This window comes from Nomascus leucogenys, chromosome 15 (genome assembly GCF_006542625.1).
Source record: "Nomascus leucogenys isolate Asia chromosome 15, Asia_NLE_v1, whole genome shotgun sequence".
In the NCBI taxonomy this organism is placed as follows: domain Eukaryota; kingdom Metazoa; phylum Chordata; class Mammalia; order Primates; family Hylobatidae; genus Nomascus; species Nomascus leucogenys.
Genome location: NC_044395.1, coordinates 15641482 through 15661291, shown reverse-complemented (window position 1 = coordinate 15661291; position 19810 = coordinate 15641482). Strand labels below are relative to the sequence as shown.

The window sequence follows — 19810 nt, the reverse complement described above, 5'->3', positions numbered from 1 at the left end:
ACTGCAACCTCTGCCTCCCAGGTTCAAGTGATTCTCCTGCCTCAGCCTCCCAAGTAGCTGGAATTACAGGCATGTGCCACCACACCTGGCTAATTTTTGTATTTTTAGTAGAGACAGGGTTTCACCATGTTGACCAGGCTGGTCTTGAACCCCTGATTTCAGGTGATCCACCCACCTCAGCCTCCCAAAGTGTTGGGATTACAGGTGTGAGCCATTGTGCCCAGCCTATAATTTTTTTAAAAAGCAACAGCAACAGCAGAGACTCTGCCTAGTCTCTGAGGGGTTGGGAGAGGCAATCAATAGTTACCCCTCCACAGCCTCCACTCCAGCGCCTATGCACATTTTTCCTTTCTGCCTTGGGGAACCACAGGAGGACTGGAGAGCTTTGCTGCTGCGTACTGGCAGGAACCCTGAAGCCAGCTGAGTGGGTGGGGCAAGGTGGGGGTTTGCAGTCAGTCTCCTCTTTATCCACCCCTCCTTCCTGGTCCTGGGCTGCATCTCTCCAAGTGACCAGCAGAGGGGCCTTCATTAACAAATACACTTTAAAACCATTCTGTCCAGAGGTGACAGACTGTCATGGTGGGCAAGGGAGGCACAGTGGAAGAGACCTGCGATGGTGGAAGCAGAAATGGTCAGTTCTGATATCCCCCCAGTCGAATTCCTTTCCAGCTCCCGTAGGACCCTGTTAACCTTCCTTTTTTTTCATAGGCCCACAAAGCTGCTTAACAACTGCTTCTCCCACAAATCCCTGCCCAGAGCAGCCTGTGTCTGTTAGATTAGCTCCTGGCACTAAGCTGAGATGGGAATTTTCTGCTTCTGCCTTGCTCCTCTTAAGCCAGTTATCATCAACCCTTACATGTCTGGGCCTAGGGAAACATGCCCTGGATGGAGGCTCTGTCCTGGTGGTGGGGGTGAGGAGGTCTGGGGTGGGAGTTGGGAGAATCCTAGAGAAAGGGGAGAATCCATCTCAGGGAATGGGAGGATATCTGTTTGGAGGAATAGGGGAGGATCCACCTGGACGTTGAGGGAAAGTCTGTGGTGGGAAATAGAGGGTTTGTTCTGGGGGATGGGAGGTCTAGACTAAGGAAAGAAGGTTCTTTTAAGCAATGGTTCTCAAAAGGTGGTCCCTGGACTAGCAGCATCAGCATCACTTGAGAACGTATTAGAGATGTAAATTCTCTGGCTCCACCCCAGATACTGAATCAGAAACTCTGGGAGTGGAGCCAAGTAATCTAATCTGTGTTTTAACAAGCTCTCTAGATGATTTGGATGTGCGCTCAAATTTGAGGACCACTGCTCTTGAGTTACAAGGTCTACTCTAGGAGTTGGAAGTGTGTGTTCTCAGGAATCAAAGGTCCATCCTGGGGGATATGTGGTGGGAGTGGTGAGTATCTCTAGGATGGAGAAGGTCTGTGCTAGTGGACCTCTGGATGGGTGGAAAGGTTCTATATCCTAGAATGAGACAGGTCTGTTCAGGGGAACTGAGAAAATCTGCTTTATAAAGTGGGAAGGTGACAATAGGTAATGAGGAAGTTTGACATTGTAGATAAAGCCATGGTTTAGAATCACTGAGACCTGGATTTGAATCCATACATCCATCACACTAGCTATGTACTTCGTACTTGTACTTAACATTTCTGAGCTTCAGTTCCTTATCTAAAACATGGAAGAATAATACTGACTTCATAACATTGTTACAAGGACTGGTTAGACTGTTCAGTCAATGGGTATTTATGGAGTGCATTTTCTTTTTTTTAATTTTTAATTTTTTGATTTTTTTTTTGTAGAGATAGGGTCTCCTTATATTGCCCAGGCTGGTCTCAAAATCCTGGGCTCAAGCAATCCTCCTGCCTGAGCCTCCCAAAGTGGTGGGATTACAGTCATGAGCCACCACACCCGGTTTTGAGTGCAATTTCTGTGTCCAAGTTCTAGGAATATAGCGGAGAAAGAGACTGGCCTAGCCCCTTATTCAGAGATCAACCATATCTCTATGCTATGTGCCTAGCAGGTAGTAGGCATTCAATAAATGTAGTTTCCCCTCCTTTGCTAAGGAAAGGAAGATTCATCTAGGGGAAGGAAATGGGCCTGAACCATGGTGTGACCTGGGAAGTAAGAATGTATGGTCTATGCAGTGGCATGATTATGGCTCACTGCAGCCTTATGATCCCAGGCTCAAGTGATCCTCCTGCCTCAGCCTCCAGAGTAGCTGGGACTACAGGCACACACCACCACGTCTGGTTTATTTATTTATTTAATTTTATTTTTTGAGACAGGGTCTTGCTCTGTCGCCCAGGCTGGAGTGCAGTGGCGCGATCTTGGCACACTACAACCTCCGCCTCCCAGGTTCAAGTGATTCTTGTGCCCTAGCCTCCAAAGTATTATAGACATCAGCCACCATGCCCAGCTAATTTTTGTAATATTAGTAGAGATAGGGTCTCGCCATCTTGGCCAGGCTAGTCTCGAACTCCCGACCTAAAGTGATCCACCCACCTTGGCTCCCAAAGTGCTGGGATTACAGGCATGAGCCACCATGCCTGGCCTATAGTCTATTCTTGAGAATAAAAAATCATAATCTGCTGAGTGTGGTGGCTCATGCCTGTAATCCCAGCACTTTGGGAGGCTGAGGCGGGCGGATCATTTGAGGTCGGGAGTTCGAGACCAGCCTGGTCAACATGGTGAAACCCCATCTCTACAAAAAATACAAAAATTAGCCGGGTATGGTGATGTGTGCCTGTAGTCCCAGCTACTCAGGAGGCTGAGGCAGGAGAATCGCTTCAACTTGGGAGGCAGAGGCTGCAGTGAGCTGAGATCTCGCCACTGCTCTCCAGCCTGGGTGACAGAATGAGACTACATCAGAAAGAAAGAAAGAAGAAGCAAAGAGAGAGAGAGAGAAAGAAAAAAGAAAGAAAGAAAAGGAAGGAAGAAAGGAAGAAAGAAAGAAAGAAAAGAAAGAAAGAAAAAAAAAGTAAGAAAGAAAGAAAGAAAGAAAGAAAGAAAGAAAGAAAGAAAAAGAAAGAAAGAAAGAAGAAAGTTGTGTGCCAAAGAATAAAGCTGGGTGGCGTTAAGACATGGAGGTTATCTCAGGAGGTTGAAGAGCCTGTCTAGAAAATAGAGGGAGACAGTCCATTTGGGAATAAGGTTCTGAGAGGCCCAATTAGCAGGGTAAAAGCAGGGACTTTGGGGTTCAAGCCCTGCTTTGCCACCAACTATTGCTTAACCTTCCTATGCCTCAGTTTTTCATCTCTGAAGGGGGGTTGTAAAACCTGTCTCATAGGGATATTGTGAAGATTAAATAAGATAATGCCTGGTACAAAGTAGTTAATAAATGCAACTGTTGGGGGATGGGGAGGTCTATAGTAGCTGATGAGAAGTTGACTTGGAGAATGGAGGGTCCATCTGGAGAATAGGAGGTTGGTCCTGAGGAATGGTGGTGATGTGGGGCATGGAGTTGGGGGAAGATAGGAAAGACTGGACCCAAACCCCACACAAACCTCAGAGTAACAGGGCGGGGCCTAGAGAAATTCTCCAGGGACAGCCAGCTTTTAGGGCTGTGGAGAGGTGGTTGGGAGGGTGGCCAGCAGGGGAGAGATTTGACTGCTAGTAACCTCTCAACTGCTGCAGTAAGGAGAAGCCTCAGCAGTGGCAGTCGCACCAGCAGCCTCAGAGCCTTCCCTCCCATCGTCTCTGCTGTGTGACAGGTGGGAACTTAAAAGCTGAGATCACGTGTCTTGGCTAGCTAACCTACTTACCCCTTGAAGACATAGTGGCTGGGACAGGCAAGGGCCAAGAGGAATTGGCTGAGAAAGGGGCAGAGCAGGGGAAAGCCCCAAGTGTGTTCTGGGGACCTACATTTGAAGGCTTTGGGGGCAAGGGAGAGAATGTGCAGGTGCATGAGATGCCCGGGGCATGTCTGCGAGCCCTGTGCATGCCCTGGCACACAGGTCCCTCCAGGATATGGCATGTGCCTGTCTTGAAGGCCTGTCTCTGGCTAGATGACTACAGTCAGAGCAGGCTGAGCACTGGGTTCCAGTTTAACTCTGGAGCTACTGCAGGCTCTCCCAAAGCTGCTGCCATTTCCCCTTCTTTATTAGTGTCCTAACTCAGAGAAAGTGTGACTGGGGAGACAGGAGGATGTTCCAATGTCCCAAGCCTCCTGCGTTTTTGAAAGCCTTTACACCTAGTTTGGGGATTCCTGGAGGGAGGCCTGCGCTCATTTATGGGCTGGAACTGAGGGAAATTGTTGGGGAACTGGTAACGTGTGTGAAGACAGACTGACACCTTTACAATCCCTCCACTTTCCCCCACCCCCAACAGCATTGCCTAATCTGTCTTCCAGGGACTTGTCCCCACGGAGTGACTCCAGCTCTCCTTTCCTCACTGCCTCCAAGTCGGCCCTTTGCCATCAACCCCCAGTCCTGAGTTCACCCCTGCACCTCCTCCGGCCCCCGCGCCGCAAGCGCTGCTCTCTCCTTTGCCGTCCTCGCCCCCTGCGGGCTGCCGAGCGGCGCGGGCCCTTTAAGAACGGCGGGACCGGCGAGCAGTAGCTGGTAGGAGAGCGCAGTCGCCCCGCGGGCTCGGAGGACACAGCGTCCGGGACCAGGCTCTGGGAAGCGGGTGTGCACAGCCCAGCAGAGTCGGGGCGCGACCCCAACCGCCTCTCACCATCCTTGCCATCTCCTCCGAGCCGAGGGCCGGCCCTCCTGCCTCGCCTGCCCCTCCCCGGCCCCGCCCCGGCCCGGGCCGCCGGGACTGGGAGCCGGGACGCGGGTGCTGCAGCCTGAGGCAGGTAAGGGGAGCCCCGGCTCTCCGTCCCCGGTCCGTGGCAGCGCTGAGCATCCCGGCCCCGCACCGGCCCGGGGGCGCGTCAAGGTGACTAGGCATGCGGGAGATGGGGCGGGGGCTTGAGCCGCCGTGGGGCGCTTAGTTTTGAGTCCGGGTGGTGCGCCTGGCTTTGGGGACAGCCCGGGGCACGCGGGCCCGGGGGTGCCGGCGGGAGGGGCCGGCCTGGGCGTCGCGCCAAGGGATGGGGAGTGGGACGCAGCCGGAGGCCTGAAGCCTCCTCCTCTCCGCCTTCCCCTGGTCAGCCCTGCACTCACCCTGCTACCCCGACCTCCTAGCAGGCAGCCTCCGCCGGCTGCCTCTTCTCCCCCGCCCCCTATCCCTTCAGTCCCCAGGGGCTGCTGGCCTGCGGGGTAAGGAGATTAGAAAAGCCGCGGGGAGGAAGGAGCGATTGAGGGCTTCAAGGGGACGGGCTGGGGCCAGGCTGGAGCTGGGCTGCCCGGGACTGAGCGTCTCCGTGCGGGGAGTGGGGGGCGGGGGCAGAGTGCGGGGCTAACAGTCGCGGATCTGCCCCGAGAATGAGGTGGGGAGTGGGGGCGGGGGAAGCATTAGAACGCCAGGGAGCTTTGAGCGGGGCTCGGTGGTCTGCCCCAAACTGAGCAGGCCCTCTCCCTGCAGGCCGGCGGCGTGATGGCGGAGAAGGCGCTGGAGGCCGTGGGCTGTGGACTAGGGCCGGGGGCTGTGGCCATGACCGTGACGATGGAGGACGGGGCGGAACCCCCTGTGCTGACCACGCACCTGAAGAAGGTGGAGAACCACATCACTGAAGCCCAGCGCTTCTCCCACCTACCCAAGCGCTCAGCCGTGGACATCGAGTTCGTGGAGCTGTCCTATTCCGTGCGGGAGGGGCCCTGCTGGCGCAAAAGGGGTAGGGAACAGCCTAGTAGGGGGAGTCCGTGGGCCCTCTTTGAGTTGCCTCTCCAGAAGCATGAGGCCTGGGTGTCCCATGTTCGGCAAGTCCTGCACCAGTGGGCTCTGTGGAAACACTAAAATCTGGGCCCCAGCCCCTTGCTCACTGTGCACTGTTGGGGTGTAAGGATCTACGCTCCCTAACACCGTGAGCACCATGGGATACTAGGTGCAATTGGTTATTGAAGCTTTATCTTCTAAAGAGATCCCGTGACCTCTGGTCCTTGAGTGGTCCTTGATGAGTTTTCCTTCTTTTGTTTATGGAGGATTCCTACCTATGAGGGCTGGTATGAAAAAGTAGGGGGCTGTGTCTGCAGGGTTGAGCAATATCCTTGGACCTAATTATAAAGACATTCTCATTCCTGTCATCTTATTCCATTCTTACCACAGTGCTCAGAAGCAGGGAAGGTGGCAGTTTGGCAGGATAGATGTCATCTCCATGTTACTAATAAGGAAACTGAGGCCCAGGGAAGTTGAGTAACTTGACCAATGTCACACAGCTAGTAAGTGGTAGAGCTGAGACCAGAAGCCCGGTTTCCCAGCTCTCCATGCATTGTTCTTTTCTGTCTCTTCCCTGTACAGCAGTCCCATCACCTCCCCCTTCCCGCCCATGAGGACAGGTTCCCGTGAACCCTGACTAGCCCCCTGCAGCCCCTACCCTGAGCAGCTTTAGCTGCTAGTAGGGAAGCTGAGGCTGTTTCCCAGAGCCTGGGTGTGGGCCAGGGGTGGGGCTGGGACATTGTTCTCAGAGGTTTAACAAATAGGTTTGGGGTGCTTCAGAGCAGGGCTGAGCATGATCTGCCTCTGCACTCTCCAAATCCTGACTCCCATGAGTGACCAAAAGGTCACATGGCTGAACCAATGGAAACTGAGGCATCTGGGCTTCCTGCCCAGTGTGCCCTGTCCCTAAGCAACCTCTTTTGGTCCTGAGACCAGCTCTGGGCAAAATGATGAGGCAGTTATTTCCTTAGCCCTCTCATTTCCTCATAATTTTAAGAAGAAACTAAGATTTTTTAAAAAATGTGTCTAGACGGGCAAGCCCTCCAGTTGCTTCCATGCACCAGCCACAGATTGATATCCCTCATCTGGCCCTTCCCTCCTTTTGACCTTGCCAGCCTCATTCTGCTCTACTGGCCATTTTGCCATTTCTTTCATCTGCTGTCCCTTTCTCTGCCCCCTGCCCTCCCCTCAATGACTTCTGTTTTCCATTGAATCCCTCTCCCCTTCTCTAGAGGACAGAAAGCAATTAAGGGTAGGCAGAAAGGAAAGAAAGCAAGGGGGATGGAGAGAGGGGGAGTTCTACCTTTCCCAAGTAAGGATTTGTTATCATCTCCCCTAATTATGTATAGCATTTATTATTTTTTCAAAACAGCTTCCTTTTAATTATTTTTAATAATCTCACTTAACATTCGTAATAACCCTATAAGTCCTTGGGAATAGATATTACTATCCTTCCCTTATAGATGAGGAGTCAGAGGCCTTAAAGATTAAGTGACTTGACAAAATTGCAAAGAGAGCTACTGACGGCGGCAGAACTAGAATACCAGTGTCTCTCCAGCCCAAGGGCCTGGCTGGCCTCTTCTGTGCTGAGCAGTTGTGGGACATGGGTTCCTAGTCACTTATAAGCTGTGTGACCTTGGGCAGGCTGCCTACCTGCTCTTGGCCTTGCTTTTCTCATCTGTAAACAGGGATGATAAGAATACACAGACTTGTGTGAAGCTCAGCTGAGATGGTATCTGTGAGAGGCAAATGTAAGATGATTTTTGTGTTAGGCATCAGTGTTCAACCAGCTACTGTAATTAATTGAGGGGAAGGTTCGTCGTTGCCAGTTTCTTCTCCTGCAAGAGATCACTTCCTGTGAGTGGCTCTGAAAGGCATATGCTGGAGTGCGCCACCAAATGTCTCTGATTGATGGCGAGAAGGACTGAGGCAGAGGGCTAGAGCCCACGGCTTCCCTCTCCCAGGAAAGAACTTGCTGTGTGACCCTGGGTGAGTCACTAGATGTCTCTGGGCCCCAGTTGCCTCACCCATGTCGTTAGAGAAACAATTGAAGCTTTGTAAACCATGGGTACCATCCAGGCAGTTGCTGTGATCAGGACCTGGCAGCGGGCAGGAGCTGCTCCCCCTTCTGACGGGAAGCATCCAGAGGGACAGCCAGGCCCAGAACATAGTCCTGGGTGTCGTGGAGGGAGGGTTAAATATGCCATCCCTTCACTGTCTCCACTAAGGACACTAAGGAGATGGAGTGGGGAGGGACTTGGGCTCTGTGGGGGTTAGAGGGGGCGGCAATGAGCAAGGTGCTGGGTAAGGGATTGGCATGTCCTCACCTATGAGGCAGGTCTGCCAGCATCGCAGGCAAGGCCCTCCTTGGTGGCTTCATCCTTCCCCTCCACTTGCATGTCTCACCAGGTCACTCCATGTAGGCTCTGCCCTCTGTTCCTTGGATTGTGAGTGTATATACACATACTTTTATATCACAGAGCTTTTCCTCCCAAAGACTAGAAGGCCTCTGCTTTCCCTTTGCCTTTTAGAATCCTGCTCATCCTTCAAGGCTTAGCTCAAATGCCACCTCTTCCATGAGGCCAGTCTTGATTTTTCCCTTTCCCCCCGACTCACATCAATTCCATTTTTTGCATTCTCACAGCACATTTTTTGTACTTCTGTTATAACCCTAATTTTATTTTTCTTCATATATTTTTTTGTTTGTCTATCTTACTTAGACTATGACCTTTTTGAATATAAAAAACTGTGTCTTCCTCAATTTTTATCCAGTGTTTGGTACAGAGCTTGGTATATAGTAGATATCAATAAGCATTTATCAAGTAGAATTAATAGTAAAATGTCACTTTTTAATGCATTCTATGTGCCAAGCACTGTGTCATGTGTTTTACATATATTATCTCATTGAATATTTACAACAACCCTATGAGATAGGTACTATCATCCTCATTTTACAGATGAGGGACCTGGAGCTCAGAGAGGTTAAGCAACTTGCCCGAGGTCACACAGCTGGTAAGTGTGGAGCCAGAATTTGAACCCAGATCCACCTGACTCCAAACCGTGCTCTAAATGCATATGCTGCCTTCCAATGAATGAATGAAAGGTGAGATTTTACTGGGCCACATAGGGGCTAGAGAGACAAGCCTGGTAGGCAGAGAGAGCACAAAGAAGACGGCTTTTTCTGAATTACGGAAAAGCTCTGAGAACTCACGCTCATGGAACAGACACTTACTGAACATCTACTACAGGCCAGACAGTCTGCTGAGATTACCAAGATAAGTGAGAACTGCCCCCAAGGAGCTCACTGACTAAGAGGCTGGGAGAGCGGGGCAAGTGACAGGCACATCAAGTAACAAACATGCTGGCATAGGAGAGGTGCTATGGAAACACAGAGGAGAGGCAGCCAGCTCGGGCTGCAGTAGTGGGAGTTTTCCTGGAGGGGGCGAGACAGTGGCCACTGTGATTACAGAAGAGGACCAGGGTCTTCTATAGCTTTGATCCCCTCTCCACGCCCATCCATGAGATGTGTGGATTTTCCCATGCCCTTCAGAAGAGGATTGTTGCCTCTGGTACTTTGATATTAGTGGTGGTCGTTTCTAGGGGGATGGGTTGAGAGGGATGGGTTCCTGCCAGGGCTATAAGGTTGTTCCTCCATCCTAACCCAATCACACTGAGTAGGGACTACCTATTTCACTGATAGCCATGGCTGCTCCTAAGAATTTTGGGGGTACCTCTGTTCACTGCAGCCTGACCAAAAATTCCTCCCCACCTCACTGCAGGTTATAAGACCCTTCTCAAGTGCCTCTCAGGTAAATTCTGCCGCCGGGAGCTGATTGGCATCATGGGCCCCTCAGGGGCTGGCAAGTCTACATTCATGAACATCTTGGCAGGATACAGGTAAGGATGAGACCGGGGTGGAATGGAGGCAGGACTCAGGAAGAAGTATCCCTTGGGGAACACAGAAGGTATTCTGAAGTGGCATTGACCCCCATCCTCAACCCACATCCCTGCAGGGAGTCTGGAATGAAGGGGCAGATCCTGGTTAATGGGAGGCCACGAGAGCTGAGGACCTTCCGCAAGATGTCCTGCTACATCATGCAAGATGACATGCTGCTGCCGCACCTCACAGTGTTGGAAGCCATGATGGTGAGGGCTGGATAGTCACCCCTCCTCCCAGCAACCCCCTCTGTCTGCTGTCGCCACCTTCACCATTGGCGGAGAGTTCAAGGCAGAGCTCCCTCCCATACATACTTTTCTCGCTTACTCTCTGGGCCCCAGGTCTCTGCTAACCTGAAGCTGAGTGAGAAGCAGGAGGTGAAGAAGGAGCTGGTGAGTGGGGGAGGGAGGCAGTGGGACCACTCCCTTTTGTGGTGCTGCTGAGCTCAAGGCCCCCAGCTGGGGGTGGGAGAGTGGTGGCCTAGGCCGAGACAATGGACTTAAGGGAGATGCTTTTTGAAGCTGGGGTGGTGCCTGGGGGAAGCAGAGACTCTGAAGCTGACCTGGCATGGGTGGGGTGGGGCCAGGTGACAGAGATCCTGACGGCACTGGGCCTGATGTCATGCTCCCATACGAGGACAGCCCTACTCTCTGGCGGGCAGAGGAAGCGTCTGGCCATCGCCCTGGAGCTGGTCAACAACCCGCCTGTCATGTTCTTTGATGAGCCCACCAGGTAGTTCTCTCCACCCTTTCCCACCAGGATACCCCTCTCCTCTCGGCCCTGAGCCAGGGCTGGAGGCTGTGTCTTCTCCATGATCCAGAGCCTCTGTTCACAGCCTCCTGGGGCCAAGATAAGGGCTTCTTCCTCATCTCCACCCTTGCCAATTCTGTTGCTGTGAGCGGCCCCATCCTTCGCCCGGGCAGAGATCTAGATGTCCTCCTTGATTGACACCTCCCTCTCCAGTCACCCTCAGCCATCAGTCACCAAGTCCTGTTGATTCTGCCTCCTTTTGATATCTCTCAGATTTGCCCTGCCGCATCTCTAATGTTGATGTTAAGTTTAGGACAGCAATAGATTCTTATCTCCTTGTCTCCAGTGTCTCCCAGTCAATCCTTTCTCCAAACTGCAGCTAGAGTGAACTTTCTTTTGTTTTTTTAAGATGGAGTCTCGCTCTGTCACCCAGGCTGGAGTGCAGTGGCACGATCTCGGCTCACTGCAACCTCTGACTCCTGGGTTCAAGCGATTCTCCTGCCTCAGCCTCTCGAGTAGCTGGAATTACAAGCACATACCACCATGTCTGGCTAATTTTTGTATTTTTAGTAGAGATGGGGTTTCACCATGTTGGTCAGGCTGGTTTTGAATTTCTGACCTCGTGATCTACCTGCCTTGTCCTCCCAAAGTGTTGGGATTACAGGTGTGAGCCACCGTGCCCGTCCAGAGTGAACTTTCTAAAGACAAATCTTCAGTGCTCACTCCCCTGCTTAAAACATGCAGTGTTTCCTTTCCGACTTGTCCTCGAAATAAAGTCAGGTGACTTACAAGGGCCTGGTCTGAACCTACTTCTCCAGCCTCATGTCATGTACTTTATGCTCTAATAATACTGAGTTGCTTATAATTCCCTGGTCAAGCCACGTGTTTCATGCCTCTAAGCTTTGCCCATGCTGTGTCTTCTGCTGGAATGCTCTTCACCACTGTGCCTCCCCTCTCCCCTTCACCTGCTTAGCTCTTACTCCTGGGCTTGCTCAGGAACCTTCTCTGACTACCCTCCAACACCTGCTACAGCTGAGCTGAATCCGCCCCCTCTTTCACCCAGTGTTGCTACAGCACTTTCCACATTACCCAAAATCATCTGTGTGCTTGTCTCTCTCTCCTTCTAGACCAGAGTCTATGTCTTATTTATGCATCATTGTAATCCCAGTGCCTGGCATACAACAGGTCCTCAATATATGCTTATTAAACTGAACAGTGCTCTTGGCTTCTGGGTATCCCTCCAAGTGCCTGAACCATAAAGGATACAGATGCGGCCAGAGTGCCCTCTTCCTGCCAGCTTCATCCCCTTCACAGCAGCTGCCCCACCCCAGACACTCCCTTCTTTTGGCCTCACCCACCTCACGTGGCCCCCTGGTGGCCTCTCTCTGGACAGTGGTCTGGATAGTGCCTCTTGTTTCCAAGTGGTGTCCCTCATGAAGTCCCTGGCACAGGGGGGCCGTACCATCATCTGCACCATCCACCAGCCCAGTGCCAAGCTCTTTGAGATGTTTGACAAGGTGAGTGTCTCCAGGCCTCAAGGAGGATTGGCCTGAGATGGAGGGATGGAAGGGGGTCAGTAGGGGTGCCTGGCCCGCTGTTCCTTCCTTACCCTTCTCTTTCTGCTGCAGCTCTACATCCTGAGCCAGGGTCAGTGCATCTTCAAAGGCGTGGTCACCAACCTGATCCCCTATCTAAAGGGACTCGGCTTGCATTGCCCCACCTACCACAACCCGGCTGACTTCAGTGAGTGGGGGTCTGTTGGTAGGGGCTGGGAAACAGCAGTGGGCCGAACCTGGGGGCTCTGGTCTTGCACTTAGGCCTTCTAGGGGTAGAGATCTCACCATCGCCTGCCTTCCCCACACACCCAAGGCGGGACTGACTTGCCCTTGGGAAGTGAGTATGAATCTAAACTGAGCTCTCCACTTTGTGTCCCCAGTCATCGAGGTGGCCTCTGGCGAGTATGGAGACCTGAACCCCATGTTGTTCAGGGCTGTGCAGAATGGGCTGTGCGCCATGGCTGAGAAGAAGAGCAGCCCTGAGAAGAACGAGGTCCCTGCCCCCTGCCCCCCTTGTCCTCCAGTGAGTAGGGGTGGAGAGGGCAGAGAGGGCATAGTTGGGGAGGGGAGACTGGACCGTGGACAGTGGCCCTGCCAAAGAGGCTGTTCCCCGGAGGCATCGCAACCATTGGGTGCTAGGAAGAACCTAGGACTTGGAATCGACCTACTGTGAACAGCACTGTGACCTTAGGCACATTATTTAACCTCCCTGAGCTCCGGTTTCCTCATTCACATATTCATTCGGCAAGTTCTTGTTGAGCAGCTACAGTGTGCTGTCCTTGGTCCTGGCATAGTGTCCATCTGGTAAGCAAGATCAACATGGTCCCCAGCTTAGTGGCCAGTGTGGCTTACTGTTCTCTCTAACTTAGAGATGGTGATACTTACCTCACAGGGTGATTGGGAGGACTAATTAGATAATCACATAAAGCTCTTAGCACTGTAGCTGGTACAGCAGGCGTCTGCCCAGTGCTAGTTCTCTTCCTTAAATGAGACACTATAACCCCTGAAAACCAGATTGGTTAGTTTTTGTTGTTATTGTTGTCATTATCATTAGTATAAAATAACATTACTGTAAAATTGGTGGCATAAAGGAATTATACCCGGCCGGATGCAGTGGCTCACGCCTGTAATCCCAGCACTTTGGGAGGCCGAGGCGGGTGGGTCAGGAGATGGAGACCATCCTGGCTAACACTGTGAAACCCTATCTCTACTAAAAATACAAAAATTAGCCAGGCGTGGTGGCGGGTGCCTGTAGTCCCAGCTACTTGGGAGGCTGAGGCAGGAGAATGGCGTGAACCAGGGAGGCGGAGCTTGCAGTGAGCTGAGATTGCGCCACTGCACTCCCGCCTGGGCAACAGAGCGACTCTGTCTCAAAAAAAAAAAAAAAAAAAGCCAAAACAAAACAAAAAAGGAATTATACCCTTAGAGTTAATGTGTTTTGGTGGATTAAAAAAGTAACCAATCTATTATTAGCCACCACGGGTGTCCATTACTTTCTTTCCATCTCCTCCCTCCCAAGTTTTTGCCCCCTCTTTTTGTCTGAATCTTGCTCTGATTCATACCCCTAAGCCTAGCTTTCAGGTACACAACTTAATGGTGGAAGATTCTCTGTAGACTTGGAGGACCCTTGCCCTGGAGAAGAGCTCTGAGGTTTTTCATTCACTGAGCTGGGTGTTCTGTGGGTGAATGGGGTAGGCTCACCTGATCCCGGTCCAATTTCTTCTTCCCAGGAAGTGGATCCCATTGAAAGCCACACCTTTGCCACCAGCACCCTCACACAGTTCTGCATCCTCTTCAAGAGGACCTTCCTGTCCATCCTCAGGGACACGGTGAGGCGTCAGGCTTGGGGAGAGGAGGCTGGTACAGGCCTGACCTTTTGGGCTGTAGGATCCCAGCAGCGGAGATGCGAATGGGGACCCTCCCTCACAGCCCTGCAATGTGCCTGTGGGTCTCTGTGCCTCTGAGGGCAGCTCTGAGTTCCTACTCCAAGCCTACTCTGTGGCTTGCCCTGGCCTGTAACACATCCCTTTCCTGGTGATGACCCCTCCCAAGGTCCTGACTCACCTACGGTTCGTGTCCCACGTGGTTATTGGCGTGCTCATCGGCCTCCTCTACCTGCATATTGGCGACGATGCCAGCAAGGTCTTCAACAACACCGGCTGCCTCTTCTTCTCCATGCTGTTCCTCATGTTCGCCGCCCTCATGCCAACTGTGCTCACCTGTGAGCTGAGCTGCCCTGGGCATGGGGCAAGGACATGGGTGCTGGGGCTTGGGGCAGGGGCCAGGGTGTCAGCCGGGTGTGCCTAAGCAGCCTGTGTCCTCAGTCCCCTTAGAGATGGCGGTCTTCATGAGGGAGCACCTCAACTACTGGTACAGCCTCAAAGCATATTACCTGGCCAAGACCATGGCTGACGTGCCCTTTCAGGTGGGCCTCTTCCTCCCACCTGCCCACTGCCTCCATCTTGTCTTGCTCCTTCTATCCTTGCTTTCTTGCCTCCCTCAAACTTGTCACTTTCCTTCCTTTGCTGTCCTTCTACTCACTTAGCAAATAGATGGTGAGTACCTGTCATAGTCCAGGTTCTGTACCAGGCCCTCGGGATATAGCAATGAACTAGACTGATGTAGTCTTGACCACGTGGAACTTATGTTTTAGTGACGACAACTGACAACAAACAAAAAATGATGAAAATAACCCTATAGGGCCGGGCGCGGTGGCTTGCACCTGTAATCCCAGCACTTTGGGAGGCCGAGGCTGGAGGATCAATTGAACTCAGGAGTTTGAGACCAGCCTGGGCAACATGGTGAAATCCCGTCTCTACTAAAAATATAAACATTAGCCAGGCGTGGTGTTGTGCACCTGTAGTCTCAGCTACTGGGGGCAATAACCCTACAAATGACTCTGTAACTCTTATTAGGGGCGGTAGGAAATGGTGTACTCTCTGGCTCTTACTGCCACTTGCTACCTGCAAGATCTTGGGCAAATCACTCTCTTTGCTAAAGTGTCCCCATCTATAAAATGGAATGACAATAGTATCTACCTCAGGATTGTTAGAATTGAATGAGTTAATGTATATAAAGTACTTAGAATAGTGCTTGGCACATACGAAGCGCCCAACAAATGTTAGCTGGTTGTTGTTACCTCCAATGCCACCCTGTTCCAAGCATCAGGGCCACCAGTAATCCATAGGGCACATCTGTGCAAATTAGAAAAAGGTGCCCCTTCCTCAGGGTGGACACCGTAACAGGATGCTTGGCTTAATAAGAAGAGCACAAGCTGGACCTTTGGCCTTTGGTTGGCTCTTGGTTGGATGTCCTTGAGCAGTGGATGACTGTACTTAGTAGGCTCAGACCCTGCCCCCTAGGAGTTGGTAGCTCATGGGGGAACAAAATGGCTCTCCTATGGAGAGTTAATTAATTAACAATATAATGAATAAGCTGGTCCAGGTGGGAAGGACTTTAGGCACTCAGGGAAGAGAAAAGTCACCGTGCCTGAAGCAGTCAGGGTGGACCCAATGGAAGACGTGAGACGAGATAAGTGACAGTCATATGGCCAGGGAGGAAGGGGACCTGTATCAATCTGGGGGACAGCTTGAACAAGAGTGTGGAGGCAGGATGGGCACCCTGGGAATAGGTATTCTAGAGGCCCAGGCTTGGGTGGAGTGGAGGTCTTGGCTGCTGCGCCCCTGGCTTGAAGTCCACTGCCCAGCCCGTGCCCACTCCCCAGGTGGTGTGTCCGGTGGTGTACTGCAGCATTGTGTACTGGATGACGGGCCAGCCCGCTGAGACCAGCCGCTTCCTGCTCTTCTCAGCCCTGGCCACCGCCACCGCCTTGGTGGCCCAATCTTTGGGGCTGCTGATCGGAGCTGCTTCCAACTCCCTACAGGTGGGAGGGCTGGCAGTTGGGAATTCCCAAGGGGATGAGGTCTTGTGGGAGGAAGCAGGGCCTGGTGCAAGGGGTAGGGTGGAGCTCTAGGAAAGCTAGGTTTGTCCTGGTCACCCCTATGACGGCCTGGCCCCCTCCCCTCCCCTCTAGGTGGCCACTTTTGTGGGCCCAGTTACCGCCATCCCTGTCCTCTTGTTCTCCGGCTTCTTTGTCAGCTTCAAGACCATCCCCACTTACCTGCAATGGAGCTCCTATCTCTCCTATGTCAGGTCAGTACCCCTGCCCTCCTCGTTGGCCTCTGCTCTTCCCTGGAGGAGTCCATACCCAGGGCTTCCTGGGTTGTGCCAAGTCTGCTGCCTGCCCCAATTATCCTTTGGGCAGGGGCACCCTGGCTGCACCCCAGGGATGAGAGCATTGCAGCTGGGCTCTGGCAGTTTTCTCAGAGAGCAGGGACCCTGTGTGCTGTGTCCTATCTGATATCCCTGCCTGCCTAGGTATGGCTTTGAGGGTGTGATCCTGACGATCTATGGCATGGAGCGAGGAGACCTGACATGTTTAGAGGAACGCTGCCCGTTCCGGGAGCCACAGAGCATCCTCCGAGCGCTGGATGTGGAGGATGCCAAGCTCTACATGGACTTCCTGGTCTTGGGCATCTTCTTCCTAGCCCTGCGGCTGCTGGCCTACCTTGTGCTCCGTTACCGGGTCAAGTCAGAGAGATAGAGGCTTGCCCCAGCCTGTACCCCAGCCCCTGCAGCAGGAAACCCCCAGCCCCAGCCCTTTGGGACTGTTTTAACCTTATAGACTTGGGCACTGGTTCCTGGCGGGGCTACCCTCTCCTCCCTTGGCTCCTCCACAGGCTGGCTGTCGGACTGCGCTCCCAGCCTGGGCTCTGGGAGTGGGGGCTCCAGCACTCCACACCATGCCCAGGAATCTTCCCAAGTTGATGCAGTTTGTAGCTTCCTCCCTACTCTCTCCAACACCTGCATGCAAAGACCACTGGGAGGCTGCTCCCTCCTCCCTGCCCATGGCACCCTCCTCTGCTGTCTGCCTGGGAGCCCCAGGCTCTCTAGGCCCCACTTACAACTGACCAAAGTGGCCCCCTCTGGGGGTCCCCACCACACAAGTGTTTGTAAACTGGGCTGCTACAAGGTTGGAGTTCCAGGGCTGGGCCCTGGTGGAGTCCCCTGGAAGTCCCATTATGGATGTTGAAATGGACAGGGAAGGACTCTGGAAGTCTCTTCCTCCTCCTCCTCTTCTCCCCACCCCTAGACCCTGGCTGACTTGGACAATCTGCCAGGACAGAAGCTGGGTTTTCTGTCTAGGTCACCACTCCCAATCCTGGGGATTGGAGAGGCCTGGGGCTGTGGGATGCCCCGTCCCTCTCCCCATCCTTTTGGTGGGGGTAGGGCCTGGTGGCACCTGTGCAATAATGTCTGTGTTTCTCTCCCACCTGCCACTGGAACTGGAGAATGCACTTTATTCTGGGGGGGTGAGTGGGGGAAGACCCAACCCTCCTTTCTCGCTGCCCCTGACGCATGCATGGTCTCGTGATGCTCCCTCCCTCTCCAGAGTGACAGGCACATACATGCGAACAGCCTATCTCAGCCCTACACACTTGCCATCCCCTACAGTGCAGAGGAAGAGTGATGGTGGCATGCTGGTGGTGGCAGGTGCTGGTGGGAGGACAGTGCCAACCTCCTCCTGGGGATCCCATGTTGGAGACTCTAAGGATAAGGCTGGTGCTGCCCAGGGTGTCTACAGGACCTGCAGGTGTCTACCCCCAAGTCTTCCCTCCTCCCAAGCCAGGGGTGGCACAGGGCACTAGATCCCTGGAGTTCAGGACCCAACACAAGCACAAGCACGGGCATAAGTTGGCCTTGGCCACTGCCACCCATGGCCCTCCTTTTGTGCTCCATGCTGGCATCTTCACTCCCCTACCCCTTCCCCAGCCACTGCTGCTCATTCAAACTCCTGTCCATGTCCCTTCACTGTTCCTATCAGCAGGTGGCCCCTGGGCTTCAGAACATCCTGCCCTGAGCACCAGGTGGCAGACACTCAGAGCATGTCTGGCTTTCCTGGTGGGTCCAGGCTCATTCTGCTTCTGATTTCCCCTCCCCCAGGGCTCATTTTCCCCCTTTTTCCTGTACACATCCCTGTCTACCTCCTCTCACCCTGCCACAGATTCTTCCTATCACACAGAGATGCCAGTTGTATTTGTGGGATTTCACCCATTATTAATAAAACCTATATTTATACAGTATGCAATGTGTAAATGTGTGTGGATCTGCCACCTGGTACTGTGCCCTGCAAGGGGGTCTTCAAAGCATTTGGCAAGATGCCTGTCGGCTGTAGGGAGTCTGTGGCAGGGGATGATAGGTCCTAGGTACCTGTCAAGCTAGTGAACATGTAGCTTAAGAAATATTTGTGTCGCCGGGCATGGTAGCTCACGCCTGTAATCCCAGCACTTCGGGAGGCTGAGGCGGGTGGATCACGAGGTCAGGAGATCGAGACCATCCTGGCTAACACGGTGAAACCCCATCTCTACTACAAATACAAAAAATTAGCCGGGCGTGGTGACGGGCGCCTGTAGTCCCAGCTACTCGGGAGGCTGAGGCAGGAAAATGGCGTGAACCCGGGAGGCAGAGGTTGCAGTGAGCCGAGATGGCACCACTGCACTCCAGCCTGGGCGACAGAGCGAGACTCCATCTCAAAAAAAAAAAAAAAAAAAAAAAAGAAATATTTGCGTCATGCTTTCCATCTCACAGAGGCTTCATTCACATTCATCATCTCAAGGGAGTCCCATGCTGACCCTGCACCATCCTTCATGACAACCCGTTTTGTAGATGAGAGAACTGAGACTTGGGTTAAGTAACCTGCCCAAGGGCCCTCAACGAATGGAGGAGGAGCCAGGCCTGGAGACCAGGTCTTCTACCTCCATAGTCCTCTTTCTTGGCATTGGTCAATGACACTTGTTCATGGTGGATTCACATGCTGTGTGGGGGAGCTGCGTGTCTGTTGCATGGGTGAGTTCTTGTCCAAATGATGCCTGCCTCTGTCTTCAGGACTCACTGGGCCCTGGGTGTGCCTGCAGGGGTGGGGTGTGTTACTGGTTATGGAGGTCAGTGAGAAGCAGGAAAGACCCTGGAGCCCCATCCCTAGGATGGGAGTGGTGGGGACCTCACTGGGCTTACTCGCCTTTCCCCTTTGCTTCTCCTCTTCTTTCCACTCGGCCACCCTTACCGGGGCTGAACTGTCAGCCACCAGGAATACAAATGGGTTTGGTGGCTGGGGGTTTGGAGCAGGCAAGTGTCCAGAAGTTCTTGAGGACTGGGGGCAGGACAACCCAAGAAGCAGCACACTGCCTCACCCTCTTCTCTCCTGGGCCTGAGGCTTGGGGACTGAAGGAAATGACTGGCATCAACCTGCCAGCTGCCTGGAACACCCTAGTTGTGCCACATGTAGACTTAAGTGACCCAAACTAAACTAGGGTCCAATTTATGAGTGGTTGGGTGCTCACCTGGAGGTGAATGACTTTTTTTTTTTCTTATGGAGTTTATGATGGGAGTAGAAAGCATGAAGAAGTCTGAGTTCAAGCTCCTGGAATTCTAGTTAGATTTAGAGGGCATTCTGGGTGCCACCTTCTCCCGGGAGTGATGCCAAGATATGGCTTTTGACATATCAAAGGGCATGAAATCCCACCATTAAAGCATCTGTCTTAAGATTCTTATTTTACTCTCTCTTTCTTTTTTAAAGACAGGGTCTCACTGTGTCACCCAGGCTGTAGTGCAGTGGTACAAACATAGCTCATTGCAGCCTTGAACTCCAGGGCTCAGGGATCCTCCTCCCTCAGCCTCCTGAGTAGCTGGGACCATAGGTGTATGCCACTATGCCCAGATCATTTTTAATTTGTTTTTTTTTTTGAGACAGAGTTTCACT

General features: G+C 52.7%; 1 protein-coding gene across 4 annotated transcripts; it reads left to right on the top strand.

The window, feature by feature from the left end:
• Nucleotides 1-4517: 4517 nt before the first annotated feature.
• ABCG4 (ATP binding cassette subfamily G member 4) lies at nucleotides 4518-18147 on the top strand. Of its 4 annotated transcripts, XM_030829524.1 has the most exons (16): nucleotides 4552-4786; nucleotides 5458-5707; nucleotides 8706-8760; nucleotides 9528-9645; nucleotides 9762-9894; nucleotides 10027-10077; nucleotides 10272-10417; nucleotides 11829-11952; nucleotides 12064-12178; nucleotides 12372-12514; nucleotides 13722-13820; nucleotides 14044-14212; nucleotides 14316-14416; nucleotides 15716-15874; nucleotides 16025-16143; nucleotides 16369-18134. In XM_030829524.1, exons 3-16 carry the CDS (start codon nucleotides 8706-8708, stop codon nucleotides 16592-16594), a joined length of 1758 nt encoding a protein of 585 aa, XP_030685384.1. In that variant the 5' UTR covers nucleotides 4552-4786; nucleotides 5458-5707; the 3' UTR covers nucleotides 16595-18134. The 4 variants fall into 4 exon arrangements, with proteins under 4 accessions (XP_003253317.1, XP_030685382.1, XP_030685384.1 ...); XM_003253269.3 differs by lacking the exon at nucleotides 8706-8760 and having other exon boundaries at nucleotides 4518-4869; nucleotides 16369-18147; XM_030829521.1 differs by lacking the exon at nucleotides 8706-8760 and having other exon boundaries at nucleotides 16369-18147.
• The last annotated feature ends 1663 nt before the right edge of the window (nucleotides 18148-19810 follow it).

Coding starts and splice junctions, on each gene's coding strand:
- ABCG4 (XM_003253269.3), top strand. CDS start 5,470: ATGGCGGAGAAGGCGCTGGAGGCCGTGGGCTGTGGACTAGGGCCGGGG. Junction 14,417..15,715: donor TGGCTGACGTGCCCTTTCAG/GTGGGCCTCTTC, acceptor CCCACTCCCCAG/GTGGTGTGTCCGGTGGTGTA. Junction 15,875..16,024: donor CTGCTTCCAACTCCCTACAG/GTGGGAGGGCTG, acceptor CCTCCCCTCTAG/GTGGCCACTTTTGTGGGCCC.